Here is a 21837-nt window from a genome sequence, read left to right on the forward strand (position 1 = left end):
TACTCTCCGGTACTCGTCCCTTCACGACGAACATCTCGCCTTTACGGCAGGAAGCCCTAGGGCAGGCAGCATGCTGTGATTCGGTTCTCGGCTTTGCTTCAGCCCTCTTTGTCTTTCGGATCTCGGTTTTCGTTCTCGATGAGCTCGTGCCTTTACGGCCTGTACTACCTCCCCGGGTAGTCAAACTTGATGGGATTAAGTTCTCGGTCTAGTTTACAGCTCTCGAATATCGACTTCTCGACCTTCCCTTTCCTTGCTTTTCGGATCTGAATCTCGACTCTTCGACGAACACGTGCCTTCACGGCGGTCACTGCTCTCTCTCGCGGTAGACACTACCTTTACGGTAGACGTAACTGGGATTCAGTTCTTGGTTCTCGGTTCCCGATCTTTCGACTTTCGATCTCGTCTTTTCATTTCGCCATTTTGATTTCGCCTTTTCGATCGACTCGTGTCCATACTATAGTAGACACTGCAAGGTTATCGTCTCAATATCGGCATTCTCGTTCGTCTCTTGTTCACTACGACCGAATCACAAAGGTCTCGACAAGGATGATCTCGACAAAGATGGTTGACAAGTTCCCATCTCCAGTTATCGGCCTTCAGCGCCCGTTTATTCATGTTTGGGAATCTCTGCTCGGGATGGAATGGGATGGGAAGCGGGTTATTATACCAGTCGCTAGGGCATCGAGGTTCAGTGTATCAATTCATTGTACGGAAAGTTTTCCTAAATTTGGGGTATCTCAAATGCCATGTGCGCCGTGACGTGAATGTTTTCAAAGCCAATACCGCCCTGCCTGCCTGCCCATGTCATGAAGTCATCATGCTCTTTTCCAGAAGTAACTGAGTCCTTCCAAGTTCACCATCTCTCCAAGTATCATCTATACAACGGCATCGTGCTCAAGTCCATTCCATTCTCGCCGAGGTTCCATGCCCATGCCACGGCGCCTGTACACGGCTCTTCTTCGCTGGAGGCTCCTCGACTACGAAAAGCTCATCTCGCTCCTCCTCAACCTCATCCGGGGCATCATTCGCAGCAGCCATCCCCATGGCCTCTTCCTCGTCACCTGCAAAAGCCTCGCTGACGCTCTTGTACTGCTTCGCGGGTATGCCCCACGCGAGGGTCGTCTGCTTAAGATTACCCTTCTTCTTGGGCGGCGCTGAAGGAACCTGTGTCGTCGGAGGTCGTGGGGCCTTCTTCTTCGGTTCATGAGCATCATGTCCGGCGCGTCTCTTCTTGCCCTGCTTTAGATAATTCCGTACCAAAGCGGCAGGAAGGTTATCCTCTGGTTCCCACGATGGATTCTGATCAGGAGGCCAGTCGCCTTCCCAGCGGACTTTGAAGTAGCGAACAACCCCAGCGCCCTCAACCTCGAAGAGCTCCATGCCCTCCAGGCGTTTGACCTCCCAGTCGTCATCTCCTTTGTCTTCGGCTGGCTTTTCTGTCGTGGGAGCTGGTTTAGGAGGCTTTGGGACAGTCTTGTTCTCATTAGGCTTGCTCTTCATCGACTTCACTTCCGGCATGGGTGGCCTAACAACTTGTGGCTCCAGGTGCTGTGTCATGACATCCGTGACAGAGAGGGGGATTGCGTGCTCTTCAAGGGGAGCCCACTTCCACTCCGGGCCCGAAAAGAGCTCATCACGGCTCTTAGCCACTGTCGGAGGTTTTTGGGTCTTTGAGGAACTTGCTGGTGCCATCTTCTTCCTGCTCTTGAGATTCGGCTTGACGGCTGCTGGCTGTGGTGTACTTTGTCGAGTCGAAGATGCCGTTGAGGGGAGCGATTCAAAGGCAGGTTGTTTGCCTCCAGCATTGCTTTGTCCTGACGCACGGGACTCGAGCGCAGCCGTGTGCGACGTGCTCAATTGGGCCACAGGGCGCACGTTTTCGGGTTTTCGAGGAACCAAGTCGACCTCATGCTCATGGTCTATATCCACGTCTGCTGAACCCCTCGACGTTTCTTGCTGCAACTGTCTCGAAGGACTCCCATACTCATCCGATAGTCCTTCAAAATCCGCGAGTCTGTTCTCCTTCGGGGCTGATATCGTCATGACGCCCTTCTTAGGTATGGCGGCTGTCTTGCTCTCAGGCTCCGTAACGACAGCAGTTTCTATCTTGCTGTGCTTCGGTGGTCGTCCACGTCTCTTCGGCTTGGATGCCTTGTCCACGGCCTGTTCTTTCTTCTCTTGCGCCAACTTCTTGCTGTCCATCTGCTCCTCCATATTATTAAACCCCCACTCCTCGACCTCTCGAGGCGAGACATAGTTGAGGATCTGCATGGCGGGCACCAGCATCCTCGCAGCCGGTAAGTCGTGCCATCCCACGATATAAGTCATGCGTCTCGGAAGAGGCTTCCCATCTGCAGCTAAACCCGGCGACGGGAGTATGATGCGATCGAGGATGTACGCGGTCGAGTCTCGAGGTGGAAGCAGACTGATGGGCTGGAGGGGAGGACCGCTGCCTGGGACATAGCCCCTTGGCTTTTTCTGATGGATCTGCACTTCTATTCGAGTGCGTACATGGTCGGTTCGTTTTCGTTTCTCGGGGTCGACGGCTTCCGACTGCTGGATCGACTCCATCGCGTGCGCGCACACGAGGAAGCTCCGCGATCCACCACTTCGAGTCTCAAGACAAAGAACGTGAAAATAGAGCGCCGCAACAGCCCAAAAAATAGGTTGACATTAAAGCAACGCGTCAGCGAGCTCTGTAATTTTTTCGGGCAAGATCTGAATGGCTTTCTGGCGAAACGTTGGAGTCGTCGTTCCTTGCACATGAATTAAACGCGGTTAGCTCTTTCCCCATACAAGCCACCTCGTAGAAAATAAAGGTCAGGTGATGACTAATCCCGCTCTGATCAAGTCCAGAGCATGCAAAGGGCCTTTAAAACTCTTGGAAGCTCTCGTGCTATTAAATAAATATATAATATTAATAAAAGTAATATTTTTTAATATTTTTATTTTAATATTAATAAATCTTATTTAAATACTTATAACTATAATTATATAATAATAAGTTTAAAAAATAGCTTTAAATAATTTTTATAACTACTTATATCTTATAGCTACTATAAACTAGGCCCCCCTAGCGCCGACCCGATTATAGCTCCCCCGATTGACCTCTGGGTTCGGCAGCGCTTAACCGCGCTTAACATAAGCGCCTTCTTTTCTCGCCCTTCCCCATGAGATCACGAACCCAGCTTGTACCGAGCTTCCCCCACGTCAAAAATCCCGTCGACCAAAATCCCGACGTCGACGAAGCCCAATCCAATCTCCACTCCATTCTAAAGTTTCGCACTGAATTAATTGACTCTTTCTTGCGCAATTTCCTCGATCATGGCCTCCTACCCGCTCAAGACATTCGTCTTGCGACGACCCGTCACCGGCGTCATCTGCTCTTCGCCGAAAGCTCCCTTCTCGACCTTTCCCGCCGGCGCCGGACCTGTCTCGTGCCTCGCCCGCTCGCCGCTCCGAAAGCAATGCCTCGCCCCCGTCGTCTCCGTCCCAAAGGCCTTTGCCCGCGCCGCCAGCTCGGGTAAGCCCGACCTAGCCTCGGCCGCGCAGCAGTCCCTCAACGCCACGCCGGGACAGAACAACGCCCACGACTTTGCGCAGGATCCCCATCACGCCCTCGACTGGAACAGCTTCTTCAAGCTCCGCCTCAAGCGCCGCCGGTACCAGCTCCTCTTCTCCATCACCAACGGCATGTTCTGCGGCGGCGCCGGCGCCGTGGTCCTCTCTACGGGCGTCGCCGAGCCCATCATCACCCAGATCCCCCTCGACCCCTTCATGACGCTGGGCATCATGACGTTCGCCTTTTCTGGTCTTGGTTGGTTGATCGGCCCCAGCATCGGCAACCAGTTCTTCTACGCCTTGAACCACAAGTGGAAGAAGCAGATGACGGAGAAGGAGGCCGAGTTCTTTGAGCGCATCAAGAAGCACCGGGTTGACCCCACCAACTCGAGCGCTGCCAACCCTGGTATGAGCTGATTTTCTTATCTGATAATCTATGTACTCAAGCTAATTGATCACAGTTCCCGACTTTTACGGCGAAAAGATCCAGAGCGTCGCTGGCTACCGACAATGGCTAAAAGATCAAAAGGCTTTCAACAAGAAGAAGACTGCCAACTTTGTGTAAAACAACAACAACAAAAACTGTCTTGGCTAATGGATAATGGCTTTTCTTCATTAGCAGAGCAAAAAAAATCTTCATATGTAATGATGGCGCAGCTGACGGGCAGGGATGGGCCGCCCTTGATGTTGCGGCCCCGGATCATCGCGGGCATGTATCTATATCGTCAAATCTCTTATCCAATAACCAACTCTCTTCCTCTTTTCACTGGTTTCATATTTGGCTATATGGTGTGTGGCTATATGAATGGTACGCTTGGGTCGACGTTGGCTTTCCAGGATCTCATGCCTCCTTGAATGTCACCGATGAAGCGCTCCCCATTGTTCCCCAGGCCCAGGTCCTTGAGCTTCTTGGCGGCAATCTGCGAATCATTGCCAACTCGGCAGACGATATAGATGGGTGCGGACGGTGGCAGGTCGCTTGGCCAACCCTCGGGTGTTGTCTCGCCACGAGCGTTCATGAATCGACTGATGGGAATGTTAACCGAGCCTGCAATGTTGCAGAGATCAAAGTGCTCTTTTTCTCGGACATCCAACAGCAAGTGCTCCTTCTTCTCTGCCTTGGCAACCTCTTGGTACTCTTTTGCGGATATTCTCTCTTGAGGTTGAAGAAGCTCGATGGGCTTCATCACACCACAAAATTGGACATAGTCCATCGACGTCTTCAACTCATTCAATGTCAACGCATTCTCATCCCCACATGCAAAGCACATCTTTCTTCGACCTCTCATTCTGACAGACCGAAAGGGGGTATCCGCCAAAGCGCTAAAGAGCAGCAGCATCGGGGTTTTGGGCTCCCTTTCCTGGATCTCTAGATCGCCCCGAGTGATCAGCTTGATAGCCTCCAGAGCCTGCAAGACACCCATGACGCCAACGACAGGCCCAATGATACCACCCTCACCACAGCCGACGACGCTCTCTGGTGGTGGCGGTGTGGGGAATACGCAGCGGTAGCATGGTCCTTGGCCGGGAGGGTTGTTAAGAACGATGAGCTGCCCCGATGCTTGAAACGCAGATGCTGAGATGAGGGGCTTCGATAGCAGGACACAGATATCGGAGATGAGATATCGTGATGTAGGATGGTCCGTACAGTCAAGGACTAAGTCGTACTTTGAAACGATGTCTTGGGCGTTTTGCGGCGTGAGGTGAGTCTTGTGGGCATGATACGTGATGGTTGGGTTGAGTCTATGGTTATTAGTCGAAGCTCTATCAAACTTGTGAGAGAACTTACTCTTTCAGATATGTGATTGCACTCTCCACCTTGCTCATGCCGACACGACTCGTCGAATGCGCTATCTGGCGATGGAGGTTCGATACCTCAACTTCATCACCGTCAACCAGCCCAATGGCGCCGATTCCTGAACCCGCAAGATAGGCCGCAGCTGGGCAACCTAGACCTCCAGCCCCAACGAGAAGCACCTTGGCCTTTCTCAACCTCAACTGGCCTTCACGCATGTTAGTAACACTCCTTGATGAAGAGGCTGAGGATAGACATACCCTCGAGGCCAAACTTGGGAACAATCATCTGTCTACTATACCTCTCATACTCGTGCGTATCAAGCGGCCACTTCCAAGCTTGCTTGCTCTCCCTCCCCTCGGCCTCAGCGGCTGCAAGCTGCGACCGAAGGTCAGCGAGCTCAGCCTCTCGCTTTGCAATCTCCTTTCGAAGTTGATCTATCTTGTCCATTTTTTACCGCCAAAATATGAAAAGTCGAAAGAAAAAAAAAAGGTTGAGGCAAGAAGCTTGTTCATGGCTCACGAGCTGCCCCTCCATGGGCCGTGTGACAAAGTCCCGGTGTACCCCACCATGGCCTCGGTGAACGGACCCTTCACCGAAAATATTTCCAACACCAAAGTTCTTCAACACCAAATCCCAGCATCTCAACCTCTTACAACCCCATCCACAATTCAAAATGGTGAGCCCCTCTTGCCCACCTGTGTAAAAACTAATACTGAACGTCTCAGGCTCCCCAACCACCCGGCCTCAAGAAGCCCTCCGCTCGAACCCTCCGCCACCAGCGCGTGACGGGCCAAATCCACCCCCTCGCCCCGTCAAAGACATTCCGTGACGACGCCGCAGTCTCAGACTCGTTCCTCTCCACCAAGCGTGACAAGCGCCTCATCAAGCATTCCTCCTTCGTCTCCCGCATCGCCTCCTCATCGCGCGTCTCCAAGGCGAACAAGCGCCGCAGACCGTCAAAGAAGCTCGCAGCCACCCTCGACAGCCTCGCCGACGCTCTTCCGGAACTCGACGAGGATGCTGGACAGCCTGGAAAGGTCAAGCACAAGAGTTTGAGGAGCAAGAAGGGCGCGCTCAAGAAGAAGGAGATGGTAGTCAAGGGCGAGATGGAGAGGTTTGGTGTTAGTATGGCGAGGTTGACTGGCACGCCTCAGGAGAATGCAGTACCTGCTGGAGTGCAGCACGATGATTATGACGATGATGAAGATATGAATAATAAGGCCAAGGCGGCGGAGGCCAAGCCTGCTGCCTCTGCACCGACTGCGAACCGATGGGCCGCTCTACGGGGGTACATCTCGGCGACGATGGAGCAGAACCCGGCCTTCACAGGGAACAACTAGCCTGGAACTGTGATTAAACTTTGCGGAGACCCTCGATTGATACCATTGTATGGAAATACTGGTTGGGAGTACCTCATCAAGACGAGGCACTCAACAGCCTTGGAGCTGTTGTCAGGAGTTTGAGGAGTTAGGGATTCAAAAAGCATCATGCAGATCTATGAAACAATCACGGCACAATAGACAAGGTACATTCAATAGAGCTCAATTGTTCTCAAGATACAACTATTCCTCATAAACGCTATGATGTGCATGTCATGACGCTTCCACAACATATTTTCCCTTGTCCTTGTCAACGCCGCACTGGCTACCTCAACTCCACATTTCATTACTCGTCATCCGAGTATCATTCCAAAAAATCATCAAAAACAGAAAAGGCCTATTAGCATAATCGCTCTCGTCCATCACCTGGTGATTGCGTCCAGGTGTACAAGGCGCTCGCTTCGCTGTCGCTGCAGTACCATCCAACGCCAACAATACATGAGCTTCTCGTGGAAGCAGAAAAAAAAGAAACAGAAAATAAATCAACTCGACCGTCGCGCATTCTTCGTAGATTTCATTACAATAGTGGAACAAGCATCTCAGTGTGTGCTGGCTGCCTCAGTTGTTCGAGTCCGCCTCCGAGTCGGCTTTCGGCTGTCGCTTGCTCCGAACCTTGACAGGTGTGAGACCCTTTGAGCTGCGAGAGCGTGTCTCAGGCTTGGTGACTCGATAGCTGGGGTCGGACGATGAAGGGGATGATGAACTCTGGCTAGTCGACCGAGTTCTAGGACGCAGCCGAGATCTCATCCCGGCCCACGGAGGCAGATCGCTCTTGGCTGGTTCACCGGCATCACTGCGGCCTTTACCGACTGCACGCCCGCTCGGCAACTTCTTGGTCGCAGCCTTGGACTTAGGCTTGGTCACGGTCCGTCTCCGCATCAGCTTCTGCAGGCGCTCCTCGAATTCTTCGTAAGAGCCGTAGCAGTCCGTTCTCTATTCGATCCGCGGAGGCGTCTTGTTGTTCGTGAACGGGCTGGCGCTTCTCCTATCTTGATTATTAGACACTTCACAGAAACGGGGAACTTCAACACTCACGATCGCCTGCGTTCACCCTCCTTGCGAAGGTTCTCAATGATGCGAAGCATCTCCTTGCGGCCGCCGTAACTATCGACCATTTTTCCGCCCATGCTCATGGACACCTTCTCGCGGGCATTAGCGCAGAGAAGGCGCTTGACTAGGAGATGTCGCATCAATAGGCAAACAAAGACACCGCAGTCGCTTCCGTTCTCCTGCTGAGGGCAATCTTCGAGGTTGATGAATCGCAGAGGTCGCTGCAGCACCGTGGCAAGCTTGCGCGTAGCAAGGTTAGCCTCGGCATAGTTGGCACCGCCGAGAGAGTCGTAATGGAAGGCCACACCATCAAGAGTCGAGACGAGAAGTAATGACCAGTGGCTACCACCCTCAGCGACACCCACATTACGGTTGTCGTTGATGGGCAGGAAAATGTGCGTGACCTTAGAGAAATCGGGGAGGGCGGATCGGACCGAGCGCAAGTCAGGCTCCTTCATGAGGAGGAACGTCATACTAGGGCGAAGGAGGACAATGCGTGCTTGGGGATACCGAGGAAGTGTTTCGCGCTCGAGGTACTCCTCCCAGAAGGCGATGTTGTTGTCGGTCAACCAGTCGTGCTTTAGAGATTTGATATCTTCGGCCGTGAGGAGAACATCGTAATAGCTCAGATATGGCTTTTCGGGCGCAAGCTGCAATCAGTGTCAGCATCGTTTCAAGTAAGTAGGGTGCATATGCGAGCCGGTGACCATCCCAATGGCGGCGCAGCGGACAAGAGCACGCGCCCAGGTGCGGAGGCGGGGTTGCACGTACAGAATCGCCAAAGTGGCGGGCCATCCTCTGACGAAAAGGCATCTTGGAGTCTTTCGTCTGGGGAGGTGTTGAAGGAGAGGTGTTGGCAGAAGAATTCGAAGTCGCAGGTGTGATCTCGTGCTCCGAGTTGGCGGTTAATGTAGAGCTTGAGGTATCGATAGACCCAGAGCTGCCTGGTCGTGATCGGCGCCGGCGGAAAGAAAGCCAAGAGCGAAGACGGCTGCGAAAGTGCAAGGTCAGTGGACGATGTCGAGCGAGTAGAAGCGCAAGCAGCAGTAGTTGGCTCGAGAGACGAGAGAAGCGCAGATCGCAAGTGGGATGAAGAAAGAACAGAGGGCGATGAGTGGAGAGATGAAAGCGTAGATTGGTTTTTCAAGTTGTGTAAGTGAGAAGACTGGGGAGGGATGGAAGGAGGGGGGTATATGCAGTTTGAGAACAAACGAACAAACAGGGCGAACAATAGGAGAATCCGTACACAATGATTCAATAAAGCGTGCGTTTTTGTTCCGTTTTGGGGTATTTTTCCACGAGACTTGGGTATCGTCGTGTGACGTGAAAAAAAATCTGAGATGAAGGTGAATGCGAGGAGAGGAAGAGGAAAAAAAAAACTGGAGCGGGAGGGCAGTGTTCAGTGCTAAAGATGGGGGAGCCGATGGGGAGGCTTAGTTGGCGCGTTTGCAACTGAGGCTCAGCCCGAAAAGGGCCAAGCTTCCAATGCCTGGGGCGGGGCGAAGGCTGTAACGGCAGTCTAGCGGCACCCGCTGGAGGCCCCCCCTGCAACTCGACCGATGCCGATGTAAGAGGACCCTGTCGTTCTGGTTGTCGCTGGCCTCGTTGCATGCAACCTCACTCGATTGCTCAACTCTGCTTGGTCTGCCGTTGCACATATGCATGTATGTATTGCAGGTTTCTGTCCTCGGCTGTGACTCGCGCCTGGAGCGTGACGGGACGGATAGCATGGGATGGAGAGTCATATGCCCGCCGGACCACACGGGGACGGACAACAAGCATGCCCCGAGGTCGGTCGAGGCACCATGGGACGAGGAGGCAGTCAGGCAACTCTGCCCTCAGGAGAATACCAGAGTCCCAATTGGGGTAATTAATCGGAACAATAGCAGACACTCGTCTTCAAACTGCAAACATCAAACACAGACAAACGAAACATGGACCCAAGTCCGCTGTTGCAGCACGTACCTTGGCGTCCCCGCTTCATCCGAGGCCATCGTACCACTCAGGTTTCAAGTTGCTCTGTGGTATCCTCCGTCTATGAGAGAGCCAGCGCAATACGGTAGGGGTGTTGTCTCGTCTGCTGTCGATGGGTCCGTGGTCGATTCGATAGAAAGTTGAAACAATGCTAGGGACCACCCAGAGTAATTAATCAGGGTCTGGAAGTAACAAGGTTCCAGATCAAATAGAGATTTCTCGTACAACAACGAAATTAATTATAATTAGCCTTTTAAGCAATCAATACTTCTACTTGAAACCATCTGCGAGGGCATCGCGCACCTTATACTTGACTGGCTCCCGCCCGGCAAGCCAAGCTGAGCTGATCATGCCCGCGCCTCGAAGCCAAATACGTCACCTCCCAACATCGTCATCGCTCCAGCCCACGCAGCCCAGCCCTCAACCGCGCTACCGATCGCGCCGCCCATCAACGCCTCATTCAAACGCCCCCGGACTCAAAACTCCATCATCAGCATCACCAGCCCTTAATCCTCCCTAATTGAGTCTAGCCCCTGGCCTGCCCAGCCAGGTCCTCTCCTCTCGGCTCATCATCCCATTCATCCGCTCGACCCTTGAGAGTCCCCAAATTGTTGCATCATCTGGTGATCGTTTCGCCCGCGACCAAACCCATTTCAACCGTTAACCACGAAGCATCATCATCGCGAGATCTTCCCTTCTCTATCAAAATCCTACCAAATTCGCCTTCTGGTCTAGCCACGGACAAATACATCTGCCAAGCCCCGGTCGTCCGTCACCCACATGGGCAGGAAACCTGCCCGCTCAATCAACCTTCAAAATCCCTGCCGCCACTGAACCCTGATCTTCCTTCGTACGTCCCTGAGAACCCACTCGCATATGAAACTTTGCCCATCAACCTCTGCAAGTACTCTGTCCCATCTCCCCGGTGCCCTTTGTGCGTCCCTGGGTGCGTACTCCGTAGTGTACATCTTGTATCTTATCCATGTGCTCAAAACATCTAAATGCCCTCATCCTCCACCATCTTTCGCTTCAAGAGTCGCCCGTGAAGGGCCCGCAGGCCAGTGCTCGCTTGCTGGTATAACTGACGTCGCTTTGTCGCCGCTTGCTCCAGCTGGTGCATCGCCTTCCCCCGCGCCTTTTCGCCGTCCTCAACGGTTTCTCTCGCTTCGCGAACTCGCCGAGCGAACCTATCACCATCCTTCTTACACGCATCGGCCAGCGCATTCCGTTCTTGGCTGTACCTTCGCTCCATCTTGTCCACGCAATCGATCCCGCTCTTGCGATAGGCATCCGCCCCGCGGTAAATGGTCGCTTCCTTGGTTGCCAGGTGACTCAACATTTTCTAGGCAGCATGTAAGCACGGCATCTACCAATGACCAAGAAACCTACCTCAACCAGCGCGTGGAGTTTCTCCGCCACTTCGTTTGTCGGTTTCTCAGGGTCGGTTTGCTCGGCAACTTCATTGCCCTTCTCCGTAGTCTTGGTCCGTTTTCCCCCATCCACCACCACCACGGATGCCTCGTCCTGCCCTTGAAGAGACTCAAAGATCTGGCTCTGCAGGTTCTTGTTGAGCGCAGTGAGGCCAGGAAGGAGGTCGCTGCCTTGCTCTCTCTGTTCATTTCGTGGGCGTGCTTTGAGCTCAATTCTAGTCTTGTCGTGGTTTGGTTCTGCCGCTGCCAAACCTGAGATGTATCGTTGCTGTAGATCGTTGCCTCGAGAATCTGAGGATTTCTATCCCTCAGGTCGCCGAAGGCGCTGGGACCTTCTAGGTCCAGATTGCTCCCTGTCAAGCTTCTGCTCCTTCAATCGTGGACTCTGGACCTCGATGGGGCTCGATTCATCAATCAAGAGACCTTGTCCCGTCTCAACTGGTACCGGGCTTCCCGCCTTGCTGATACTGAAACTCCGTGACATTTTGCTGCTCTTGCGGCGTTGAACAAAACCTGCCTTGTTAACTCTTGTAGAAGTGTCCTTCTTTGAGATACCTGCTCCCCGGGTAGTACGGAGAGCACCTTTCGCAGGGATGTTGGGGTCACGATGCGAGAGAGCTTGTGGGGGTTTGGCATTGGTTTCGCGACTTCGCTTGCGAGGATTGATGGGTTCTTCGGCAGGCTCTGTCGATGCAGCTGCGTTCATTGAAGTTGTATCGACGATAGCTTCCTTCGCCTTGGGGGCGCTGGAAGGCTGGGAAGCGACAGATGATGGGGGCTCCTGTGGTAACACTGCCACCTGCTGGTCTATACCATGTTCCAGAGAAATGTTTGATGTCGCCATGGGAGTCGCATTGGTTCCTGCCATCGAATTTTGTGCTGCAGTTTGGATTCCTTGCGATGGCCGCGACGGCTCTGTCTGTTTAAACTCGTCTTCTGATATCGATGAACTGGCCGGGTCGCTTGCCACCACGATCGGGTCATGAGATAACCCTTGAGAGCCTGCGTTGATCTTTGGGCCCTGCTTCCCTCGTGTAGCTTTGGTCTTTGACTGGGCTGCTGTCCTCGCCCTCGTGTTGATGACAGGCTTGGGTTCAGTGAAGTCGGTTGTGTTGACGATGATGATAGAGTCATCTTTATACTCCTCCTCGACAGACATTTTGCGTTTCTTCCTGGGTTGTGCCTTCCTCGTAACTGGCTTGGGCGCAGGTTTTGGGGTGGACTTTGGTGCAGCTTTTCGGGTAGTCTTGGGTGCCGCCTTCTTTCTTGCACTGAGAGCCGGGGAGCTTGAGGCAATGCTTGCCTGTTTCATGGCGTTCACGAGGGTCATTCTCACTGGAGGTTCGGCATTCTTCTTCGATTGGGGGACTTCTTTGATTGCTTGGGTGTCCTTGTCAAACTGAATGGGCGTCTTCGCACGTTGCTTTCGCTTCTTCCCCTTCTGAGCTTGTCCTGCTCCTGGGTCATCTTGCGCTTGTGGGGTGGCCTGCTTGTCCTTGCTTGGTCCCTTTTCTTGGACAGTGCTTGTCTTGTTTCCCTTTCGATGAGTTTCGCGGGGCCTTGGGTGATCGGGTGATGAGACGGATACCTCTTCATCTCTCACCAAGTCTGTATCTTCAATAAACTTGGCCAAACCTCTCTTTAGGGCCTTTGGGTGCGGGGTTGGGGCTCGCTTCGTTTTCTTCATCTGCGATGGTGCCGAATCCTGATCATGCTTGACACTTTCTCGGGGAGCCTGGGAGCGTTGCGGCGGAGGAGCGACTGGACGCTGTGCACTCGACCTAGGAGGGGTGGCATCGTAGAGCTCATCCGCTGGCAGGTGTTCAATTGGTTTCTCTGGTGGATAAACTGGCATTTCGGGCAGTTGCAGAGAGTCGGGGATGGTGCTAGAAAGTAGGGGCTTGTTACTGAGTAGTTCCCACGATTCCTCGGTTGTGATTTGAGAAGGGAATGGCGAGCTCCGTCGCCCTGTGGAAGCCGTTTCTGAGAAATCCACTACAACCACAGCTTTGTTTGGTGACTCTTCCAGATGGGCGTTGAGGCTTTGTGTGAGTGGCTGGGTCTTGGGGAGGTCTCCCTTGCCAGACTTTGGGCTAGAGAATGCATCAATCAGCGATCCTTGGTTGTCAAACTGCCAAATATCCTTGGACGCCTCGCCGCCGCGAAGTGGTGAGCTTCGACGAGTCAAAGATCCAGTTTCGGACCAGGAAAAATCGTTGGCAGGTGCAGGTTGTGTTTTCGGCTCTTCGAAGGGGTCCAAATTGATCAAATCAACATCGTCTACTCCATCATCAAACTCATCGACGAAACTCGACTGTTGCTTCTGGTTTGTAGTCGAACTTTTGACTCGCGCTGTTTGGTCACTATTATCCTGACCTTGCGATTTGGAGACTGGTGTCTGTGTAGGGTGCTCCTCGGGAGATTGGAGGTGACGGGACGTCGGGGTAGTTTCGAGCTGTCCGAACTCTGTTGACAGAAGCCTGGGCTTTCCACGCTGAGTGGATTTGCCACCCTTCCGTGGCATGCCTGCGTATCCGTCGGCTCCGCGTAATTGTTAGATGTCTCTGGCGGGGTATTGGCAGAGAGCTCCAACTTACACTGTTGCCAGCGCAGCAAGCCACTTGGAGCCTCAGTTGCGATATCGCCCGATGCGAATGACAGTAAATTCGTGTGCGACGAAGCCGTATCGCTCGTGCCAAGATCCTCAATCGAAGAAGGATGAAATGCCGAAATTATGGTGTTGAGGAGAAGTTCTCTAGATCTTGGGACGTTGGGCGTTCTGGTGTCGGGTGAGGAAGGAACGACGATGTCTACCACGTCTGCAAACCCAGGCCCTCAAGAAGAAGGTGCTTCCCAGGGCATATGATCGCACCAAACCTCACAAATTCCAACGTGTTGGATGACTTCGAAAATTACTATCGCGCTGGCATGATTGTCAGGGTAAAAAATGAGGTGACGAAGATATTTTCTCTACAAAAGCAATCCATCGCAACTTGGAGGGCAGGAGCGTCCCAGTCGTGACGTGGGTTATCGCTGACGATTGGCACTGATAACAATTCATCATGCAGCTGCCCAGAGGTACCGGGTAGGTTTGTCGCCATTTCATGGAAGGTCAAGCTTCAAAAGATGGACGCAAAAAATGCAGCGTGGAATTGAAAAGTATGGAAGATTAAGAAGATTTACTATTTTATATGGGCATGTAGTAACACGACGCTTACGTCCTTGATTTCTATCAAAATGTTCTTTTCTAGAGGAGATCTAAGGAGTTACGCGTAATTCATCAGTGTGACGAGCTTCATGACGTACCTGACTTGTTACGATTGACACGATTGACACCCAGAATCCTCAGCAACTTGCGTTTCCACTGTAAAGCGAGCTCTTCGGTTGAATATTGATTAAAAGAACATCAAAGTGACCAACCCAAGGTCCACATAAAACAAAGATTCGAGACGCTTCAGCTCGGGCTCCGACGGACGAATTCTACATCTACGATGCCGGGCTGATCTGGGGTCAAGACCATAGATCCTAGATGATTCATAATGATAGGTCCACTCTATTTATTATAGGATAGCCCGATGGTCCGAAGGCGAAATGCACTGATATTAAAGAAGCAGACGAACGGACTTCGGGCGCCATGTCGCCCCGACACCGACCATGATGTCGTCGATGCACGGGTATTATTCAGCACGTTCCAGCCAGAGGGCGGACTTAAAGCACAGGCATCAGTGGAGAAGTCCGCGACCTCCGCATCTCGCTTTGGATCGCCCGGGTCGTCGGTCTCATAAATACTCCTGAACAACATCGCTGGCTTCGATAACACAAGGTTGCTCGCTCGTCATCATTTGGAGGTGCTAGACGGTTACGATACTTCGGAACGGCACTGCAGTAAGGTCACCGAGTTAAACCTTAAGCCACCCGGTCAGAATCGCCATGTCGGAGCACGAACAGCAGCCTGGTGTCACCAGCGCAGTCAGCAATGCGGGCACCAAGACCTGCGCCATCGCCAGCTTGTGCAAGGTCAGCGTTGCGCAACGGCCCGCGCCCGAGCCAACGCTCGCGCCAAAGTATCCTGCTGTTTCGTCGATACCTCGCACCTCCGCGGAACGTCTGGCGCTGGCCGCCGAAGATGTCGTCGATGACCCCGACCACCCAAAGCCCAACACCTTTCTCTACCTCGCCTACGGATCCAACATGTGTGCGCAGACCTTTCTCGGCATGCGAGGTATCCGTCCTCTATCGCAGGTGAACGTCTCGGTACCTACGTTGGAGCTCAAGTTCGACCTCCCAGGAATTCCTTATCGCGAGCCATGTTTCGCGAATGTTGGATACAGGAAGATGCCCGATAAGCCGAAGCTGCCTCCCAAGATCCCATTTGATCCCCCGCAGCCTCCCCATTCAGAGTCCAAATGGGATGAGGGTCTCCTGGGTGTGGTGTATGAGGTCACGGAGGAAGACTACAAGACCATCATCCGCACCGAGGGTGGTGGAACAGGCTACAAGCAGATCATGGTGCCATGCCTTCCTCTGCCTCCCAAGATTTCTATTCCGGAGAAACCTTTCCCTGAAATCCCAAAGCCATTCCTGGCCAAGACGCTCTTTGCGCCCCAGATCCCCGATTCTGATCTGCCCGATGATCCTCGCAAGAAGAAGTGGTGGTATCGCTTCCTGATCCATCCTGTTCGAGAGCCCGGCTATGCGCAACCAAGTGCTCGTTACCTGAACCTGATCCGGGATGGTGCTAAGGAGCATGAGCTTCCCGAAGGCTACCAGCGCTGGCTCAATGCCATGCCGACCTATACCATCACCAACTGGAGGCAACGCATCGGCGCCGCTGTGTACTTGGTTATCAGCCTAGTCTTCTTCGCAATCATGGCCCTATCCGGTCCTCTGGCGGATAAAGATGGGAAACTGCCTCGGTGGCTGGCCCTTGCTACCACCGTCTTTTTCAACTTGAGTTGGATGATGTATGATGGCATTTTGAAACCGGTCTTGGGAGATGGTGAGAGAACTGAAGAGACAGAGCAGCGCTGGGGACACAAGAAGAAGCCTTCATGGTCCCAAGTTCGGCAACGAATCCCGCACTTGGATGAGGAAAAAGTGGGATTACTGAAAGAATTTGACTAGGCTCATAGGGAGAGCATCGGCTATACGCCATATATGTTGCGAGCTGTGATTATTATCCACTGATTAGGAGTAACCAATTAACTACTGCTTCGTTTCTTAAATAATATAATACTACTGGTTGAATTGTAAACCTTGAAGCACTCTGGTGCATGTCTCTCATCCACTGCGTGCCAAGATGTCGCACAAGCTGCTTTGGGCGGATGAAGGGGACGGAAGTGGCTCAACCAGCATGGTTGGGGTGAAACTGGTTGCGGGAATACGTCTTGTTGAGACCTAGCGCACGCATGTCGACATCAAGTGCTTTCGAGTCAATGTAACGATGCATCCTCGGTATCAAGGATGCGATATGACGCGATTCCCAGCGGCGGCAGCTCGAGGGCCCTTTATCCGTCAACCTCGCACATCCACAAGCTCATGATCTTGACCTCGACGGCATGAGCCGTCACGCGACCGTAGCCAGCCGCAAGCCAGGGAGGAGGGTCGGCCCGTGGTCGTTTATGTTTAGCAACGGGGCTCGGTCCTGTTCCTGGATTGTGCTGCATGCAATGTCGCCCCCCGGTTCCCCAAGAACGATGCTGTGCTCAAGATCCTTGTCAGCTTCACATGTGAAAATGGATATGCCCACGCAACAAAAGCTGCGATTTCAGCTGTTGGCCTCTCACGTCCACGTCCCCGCCGCATGTGATGGCCTCGGCCGGTCGGAGGTCGGTGGCCCCGATCCCAGGCTCATCCTTCCGGCCCTTGCCCCGGAAAATCAATGGGTTTTGATGGGGCGCTTGACTGTTTACAGAAGGCGGTGTCACCCGCCACTTTACTGCCCTGCGTCATTGTGGCTTGCTCCAGGGTTCAACAACCTTGGGAAGCTGAGCGTGGTCCAGACAAATCCATCGTATATCTCCTACCCCTCCTCTCTCTCACAAGCTTTCGCTCTTGCTTCCTTGGTACCTTTTGCTTCGATTTTGCCTGTTCTCGCATGTTTCGTTCCCTCGTCTTGCGACCTACTTCTGTCTTGATCAAGTCAAAAAGAATCCTTTCTTGCACACGCAGCTACTCCACGACGAAATTCGGCAACATGACGAACTTGGGCGGGCATTCGAAGAAGCACAAGGTGACCATTGTGGGATCCGGCAATTGGTACGCCCAACCCCTTCCGAAGCTCAATTCAGCTTTGCGCAGCTTGCTAACATGCTTCTCCATGATGCAGGGGCTCAACGATTGCCAAAATCCTTGCCGAGAACACCCGCGCAAACAAAGACATCTTCGAGGAAGAGGTCCAGATGTGGGTCTATGAGGAAGACGTGACCATCTCCAAAGACTCCAAGTACTATGACGAAACGATTGGCGACAAGCCCCAGAAGCTCACCGAGGTGATCAACAAGCATCACGAGAACGTCAAGTATCTGCCCGGCATCGCCCTGCCTCACAACATTGTCGCCAACCCTGACATTCGCGCCGCCGTCAAGGACTCCACCATTCTCGTCTTCAACTTGCCCCACCAGTTTATTGCAAATGTTTGCAAGCAGATCAACGGGCACATCCTGCCCTTCGCCCGTGGTATCAGCTGTATCAAGGGTGTCAACGTCACCGATGACGGCGTGAGCCTGTTTAGCGAGTGGATTGGTGATGGCCTTGGCATCTACTGCGGTGCGCTCAGTGGTGCCAACTTGGCCCGTGAGATTGCCGAGGAGAAGTGGTCGGAGACGACCATTGCTTATGACCCCCCAGCTTTGGACAATAGCAGAGCTCCATCGCCGCGAAATGGAAGCCCCAACCCTACAATTGGCGAGCTTCCTGATATCCGCCACAAGGATGTCCGTGGCCGAACCTCCAAGACTAAGCTGACCGCTATGCCCGCCGATTACCCTCCTCTGGACCAGGACTGCTTCCGTTCCCTGTTCCACCGACATTATTTCCACGTCCAAATGGTGTCTGACGTTGCGGGTGTGTCCTTGAGTGGTGCGTTGAAGAACGTTGTCGCCCTCGCGGCCGGTTTCGTCGATGGCCGTGGTTGGGGTGACAACGCCAAGGCTGCTATCATGCGTGTTGGTCTCATGGAGATGGTCAAGTTTGGCAAGGAATTCTTCGGCGAGACCGTACACACAGCCACCTTCACAGAGTCATCGGCTGGTGTTGCTGATTTGATTACCTCCTGCTCTGGTGGTCGTAACTTCCGCTGTGCCAAGAAGTCCGTGGAGAAGGGCATCTCGGTGCAAGAAGTCGAGCAGCAAGAACTCAATGGACAGAAGATCCAGGGTACCACGACGGCAGAGGAGGTCAACAGCTTTTTGAAGGCGAGAGGACTGGAGTCGGAGTACCCCCTGTTCACCGCAGTGCATGCCATCTTGAATGGTCAGGCCAAGGTGGATGATATTCCCAACCTTGTTCAAGACTCTTGAAAGATTAGAATTATGGGATAGGGCTGGGAGACAACATGGGTTGGACGATTGGCCAATATGGAGCGGCGTTGGTATGGCTCAGATAGGTAGTTTACGTGGGTTTACTCATAGTATCAGGCAGGCGAATTCGGAATGAATTGTCATTTACAGCGATAAACTTGTACAAGTTGGGTTTATGATCTTGGTGTGATTATTGCTCTGATAGTTCAAGTTACTGATCATCATAGTGTTTCTATCCCATAAGCCGGCAGAAACCTCCGTTATATACCTCGCCTCACTGTCATTGATATAACAAAGAGGGTTGCGTCAGTGTGAGAATATTTACTATGTACTTATGCTTTTACATCCTTATGCTTTGAGTACTTCTTGCTTAGGCAAACCTAAGTATTGACTGAAGTATCCCTAACAGAAACGGATGTGATTAACTTGAACCCCCCGTTGTGGCCTCTGTGGAGGTTTCTGCCGGCTTGATACAAGTTCTAGTCGTTCAAACAGGGTTGACGCCCCAGAAGTCCATTGACTTGTTCACATCAACAAACAAGTCCTCAAAGTTGTTAAACGAGTCCACAGTCAAGGCCCAATCCATGAATTCTGTCAGGCCTTCTTCGGCGGTCTGTCCAGTCTGGACGTTATCCCTTTCCCCTACTGTCATTCCCGCCACTCCATCTACGACTCCCGTCTCAGCACCAGCGGTAATACCACTGCGTAGTTGATCCATCAATAGGTCTGCCTTTGCCGTGAGATTCTTTGTCACACTTGCCGCACTCGCAGCAATAGCAAAATCGCTGCCGAAAACCTCAAATACCTCGACGGCCTTGTCGATGGCTCTCCGAACGCTGCTCGTCGCGGCGTTGATAGGGCATGCAAGCACAAAACCGATCATGTTGACAGTAGCGTTCCACTGCCAGATGAAGAACTCTTGCCAGCCATTCATGATATCTGTTTCCTGTAGAGTCTGGTGCAGGATGTGGGTGTAGGCCGCGGCGTGGTTTGCGCAGGTCACTGCGTGGCGTTCTGCAGTTGGAGTGTATGTTCCCGGCGGAGGGGCAAAGTTGATGAAGGGTCGGTGGAGGTTGGATTGGAGAGTGTGGTAGATGAGTTCGAGGCAGATTCGGTGACGTTGCAGCCAGAGTGGTGCACAGGAGTCGATTAGGATGGGGGTTCGGTCGGCGGAAAAGGGGGCACCTGAGTCACGCCGTTGAAGCCTCAAACCGGGGGGAACTTGGTCGGCCCAGGCTTGGAGGGCAGGCAACTGGCTAGTAATAAACTTGGCGCATGATTCAAGATCTTTGGAGTTCTTGTAGGGCGTCGAGTGACTGCTTTGCCCGAGAATCTCAGAGCATCTCTCGTAAAACGCATTATGGATATCTGTCGAGACAATTATGAGCTTCTGGTTCTGAGCGGCGTATGTGAGCCATGTCACTCCGTCATAAGACCCCAGACTCGAGTCAAAGAAAGATGCAGCTTCTTCGTCGTCGCTGATAGGTGAGACTGTGATCTGAGACCTTTGCACCGAGAGCGGTCTGCCGACTTTCAGGGCGGTCTTGGAATCGTTGATGAATGTCGCCCACCAAAGTCTCTTTCGCAGCTCTTTCTCAGCTCTTGGCATTGACGCTGGTGGTTCGAGATGTAAGCCGAGGGTTTGCGCTACGGACATGGCGGCGGCGAGGGTTGAGTGCGCCATGTTCTGGAAGGATGCGCAGCAGAGGTACACGACGGAGAAGAGATGGCACTGCAGCGTCGTAATCGAAGGGCTTTCCAGTTCTGAGGCGAGGAGGGTTTGACATCTTCGGTAGTACCACCGGCCTGCGATGCTGGCATCATCTTGATCGCGGCTGTTGGCGCCCGAGCCCCGAAGCAGGAATGCGCAGCCGTACTGCATCGAGATGGCGAGGATGATGTCTACCAGAGCAGATGGCTTGCGATAGGAACTAGAGTCGCTCCATAAAGAGTTGTGAAGCTTTCGAAATTCGCCTTCCTGGATGATGGGTATGTTGGCGTGGTGTGATTCCCAGAACAGGTTGAGGAAGTACTCCTCCTGCATGCGAGACATGGAAGGCTTAGGAACCTCAACTCGACGGTCTGTTCGAGATATGGCGTCTTCCTGGCTTGTAGGATCGTCGAGTCTCCTATTCATCCCCTTTGGTTCCATGCACCTGTGTTGTAGTGGCTGGTGGAAGGCTTGGCTTAGAAAGGAGCCGATACGGCCGATGAAGTAGTGGGATGAGGATGGGCCATAATAGGATGTTTGGTCGGAGCGACCAGATGCTGTGTAGATTCCCTCCCATTGCCTCTTCGGCGGTGAGGGCGCTGGCGTTGGGCTTGAGGGCGAGCGATGGAGTTGAAGTTCGGTTGATGAAGGAGTTGAGTAAGTAGGAGTGGGAATGCCTGAAGGTAACGATGCAACATGACGGCGCGCTTCCTCGAGTTGAGACTCTAGCTCTTCCACTCGGCGTCTAAGTCTCTCTATTTCCCTAAACGAAGAAGGGTGTTAGTAAAACTCCACCACTTGTCCTCTCAAACTTACTGCAACGCCTGGGGAAGAGTTCGAGCCTCGTCATTGAACCTCCCCCTGCTATTACACTGTAGCCCCTTCTGCCGACAAGGTCTACATGGCTTCCCATGATCGCACTTTACCCGTCTCGAGCGACAGTGATCGCATGCCCGCGACACTTGCTTCCTCGACGGTTTCGACAACGCAGGCGAACAAATTTCAGCTCTACCCTCGCCATTGTGTGACCCCAGAGATAAAAGAGGGAGCATTACAAATAAGAAACAAGCTTCTATGGGTCTTTTAACGAAGAGATTGGAAAGCAGTGAGTTGCAAGATGAAGCTGGGCGGAGATTGCGGATATATCTTGGATTCCGTAGTTGGGACCCAAAAGTCTCCGCGGTTCCGTCGCGTCTGATTGGCCAGACCCACGGAATTTCGGTTAACCTCTCTTACAACTCTGACCGGAATCGAGGAGTTCTGGAGTTGACTCCATTGGGAAGATGAGGATTGTGAAATTCAGTCGTGTTGACCAGGAGGATTCTGTAGATAAATACCATCGGTTCGCTGTTACCAAGATGTCTTGTCTCAGCAGCAGTTCCAAGCTTCGTTCACTCAGAACACCTTTACA

General features: G+C 52.8%; 9 protein-coding genes across 9 annotated transcripts; 4 read left to right on the forward strand and 5 right to left on the reverse strand.

Moving 5' to 3' along the window:
* Positions 1-897: 897 nt before the first annotated feature.
* NCS57_00221000 (uncharacterized protein) lies at positions 898-2574 on the reverse strand (the record flags this gene model as incomplete). Its single annotated transcript, XM_053052244.1, has 1 exon — positions 898-2574. The coding sequence occupies one exon, from the start codon at positions 2572-2574 to the stop codon at positions 898-900; it is 1677 nt and encodes a 558-aa protein (XP_052917490.1).
* A 753-nt stretch (positions 2575-3327) lies between these two features.
* NCS57_00221100 (Presequence translocated-associated motor subunit PAM17) lies at positions 3328-4129 on the forward strand (the record flags this gene model as incomplete). The annotated part of the gene is made up of 2 exons (XM_053052245.1): positions 3328-3970; positions 4026-4129. 2 exons carry the CDS (start codon positions 3328-3330, stop codon positions 4127-4129), a joined length of 747 nt encoding a protein of 248 aa, XP_052917491.1.
* A 232-nt stretch (positions 4130-4361) lies between these two features.
* NCS57_00221200 (Adenylyltransferase and sulfurtransferase uba4) lies at positions 4362-5809 on the reverse strand (the record flags this gene model as incomplete). The annotated part of the gene is made up of 3 exons (XM_053052246.1): positions 4362-5307; positions 5354-5567; positions 5620-5809. 3 exons carry the CDS (start codon positions 5807-5809, stop codon positions 4362-4364), a joined length of 1350 nt encoding a protein of 449 aa, XP_052917492.1.
* A 226-nt stretch (positions 5810-6035) lies between these two features.
* On the forward strand, positions 6036-6702 carry NCS57_00221300 (Ribosome biogenesis protein SLX9; the record flags this gene model as incomplete). The annotated part of the gene is made up of 2 exons (XM_053052247.1): positions 6036-6038; positions 6088-6702. 2 exons carry the CDS (start codon positions 6036-6038, stop codon positions 6700-6702), a joined length of 618 nt encoding a protein of 205 aa, XP_052917493.1.
* Positions 6703-7299: 597 nt separating this feature from the next.
* NCS57_00221400 (ULP-PROTEASE domain-containing protein) lies at positions 7300-9785 on the reverse strand (the record flags this gene model as incomplete). The annotated part of the gene is made up of 4 exons (XM_053052248.1): positions 7300-7672; positions 7777-8441; positions 8563-8782; positions 9757-9785. 4 exons carry the CDS (start codon positions 9783-9785, stop codon positions 7300-7302), a joined length of 1287 nt encoding a protein of 428 aa, XP_052917494.1.
* Positions 9786-10762: 977 nt separating this feature from the next.
* Positions 10763-13719, reverse strand: NCS57_00221500 (uncharacterized protein; the record flags this gene model as incomplete). Its single annotated transcript, XM_053052249.1, has 3 exons — positions 10763-11107; positions 11155-11496; positions 11587-13719. The coding sequence occupies 3 exons, from the start codon at positions 13717-13719 to the stop codon at positions 10763-10765; spliced, it is 2820 nt and encodes a 939-aa protein (XP_052917495.1).
* A 1406-nt stretch (positions 13720-15125) lies between these two features.
* On the forward strand, positions 15126-16319 carry NCS57_00221600 (Gamma-glutamylcyclotransferase; the record flags this gene model as incomplete). Its single annotated transcript, XM_053052250.1, has 1 exon — positions 15126-16319. One exon carries the CDS (start codon positions 15126-15128, stop codon positions 16317-16319), a length of 1194 nt encoding a protein of 397 aa, XP_052917496.1.
* A 937-nt stretch (positions 16320-17256) lies between these two features.
* Positions 17257-18715, forward strand: NCS57_00221700 (Glycerol-3-phosphate dehydrogenase [NAD(+)]; the record flags this gene model as incomplete). The annotated part of the gene is made up of 2 exons (XM_053052251.1): positions 17257-17453; positions 17524-18715. Exons 1-2 carry the CDS (start codon positions 17293-17295, stop codon positions 18713-18715), a joined length of 1353 nt encoding a protein of 450 aa, XP_052917497.1. The 5' UTR covers positions 17257-17292.
* Positions 18716-19202: 487 nt separating this feature from the next.
* Positions 19203-20867, reverse strand: NCS57_00221800 (Fungal-trans domain-containing protein; the record flags this gene model as incomplete). The annotated part of the gene is made up of 1 exon (XM_053052252.1): positions 19203-20867. The coding sequence occupies one exon, from the start codon at positions 20865-20867 to the stop codon at positions 19203-19205; it is 1665 nt and encodes a 554-aa protein (XP_052917498.1).
* Between the last annotated feature and the right edge of the window lie 970 nt (positions 20868-21837).

Source organism: Fusarium keratoplasticum, chromosome 2 (assembly GCF_025433545.1).
Source record: "Fusarium keratoplasticum isolate Fu6.1 chromosome 2, whole genome shotgun sequence".
NCBI lineage: Eukaryota > Fungi > Ascomycota > Sordariomycetes > Hypocreales > Nectriaceae > Fusarium > Fusarium keratoplasticum.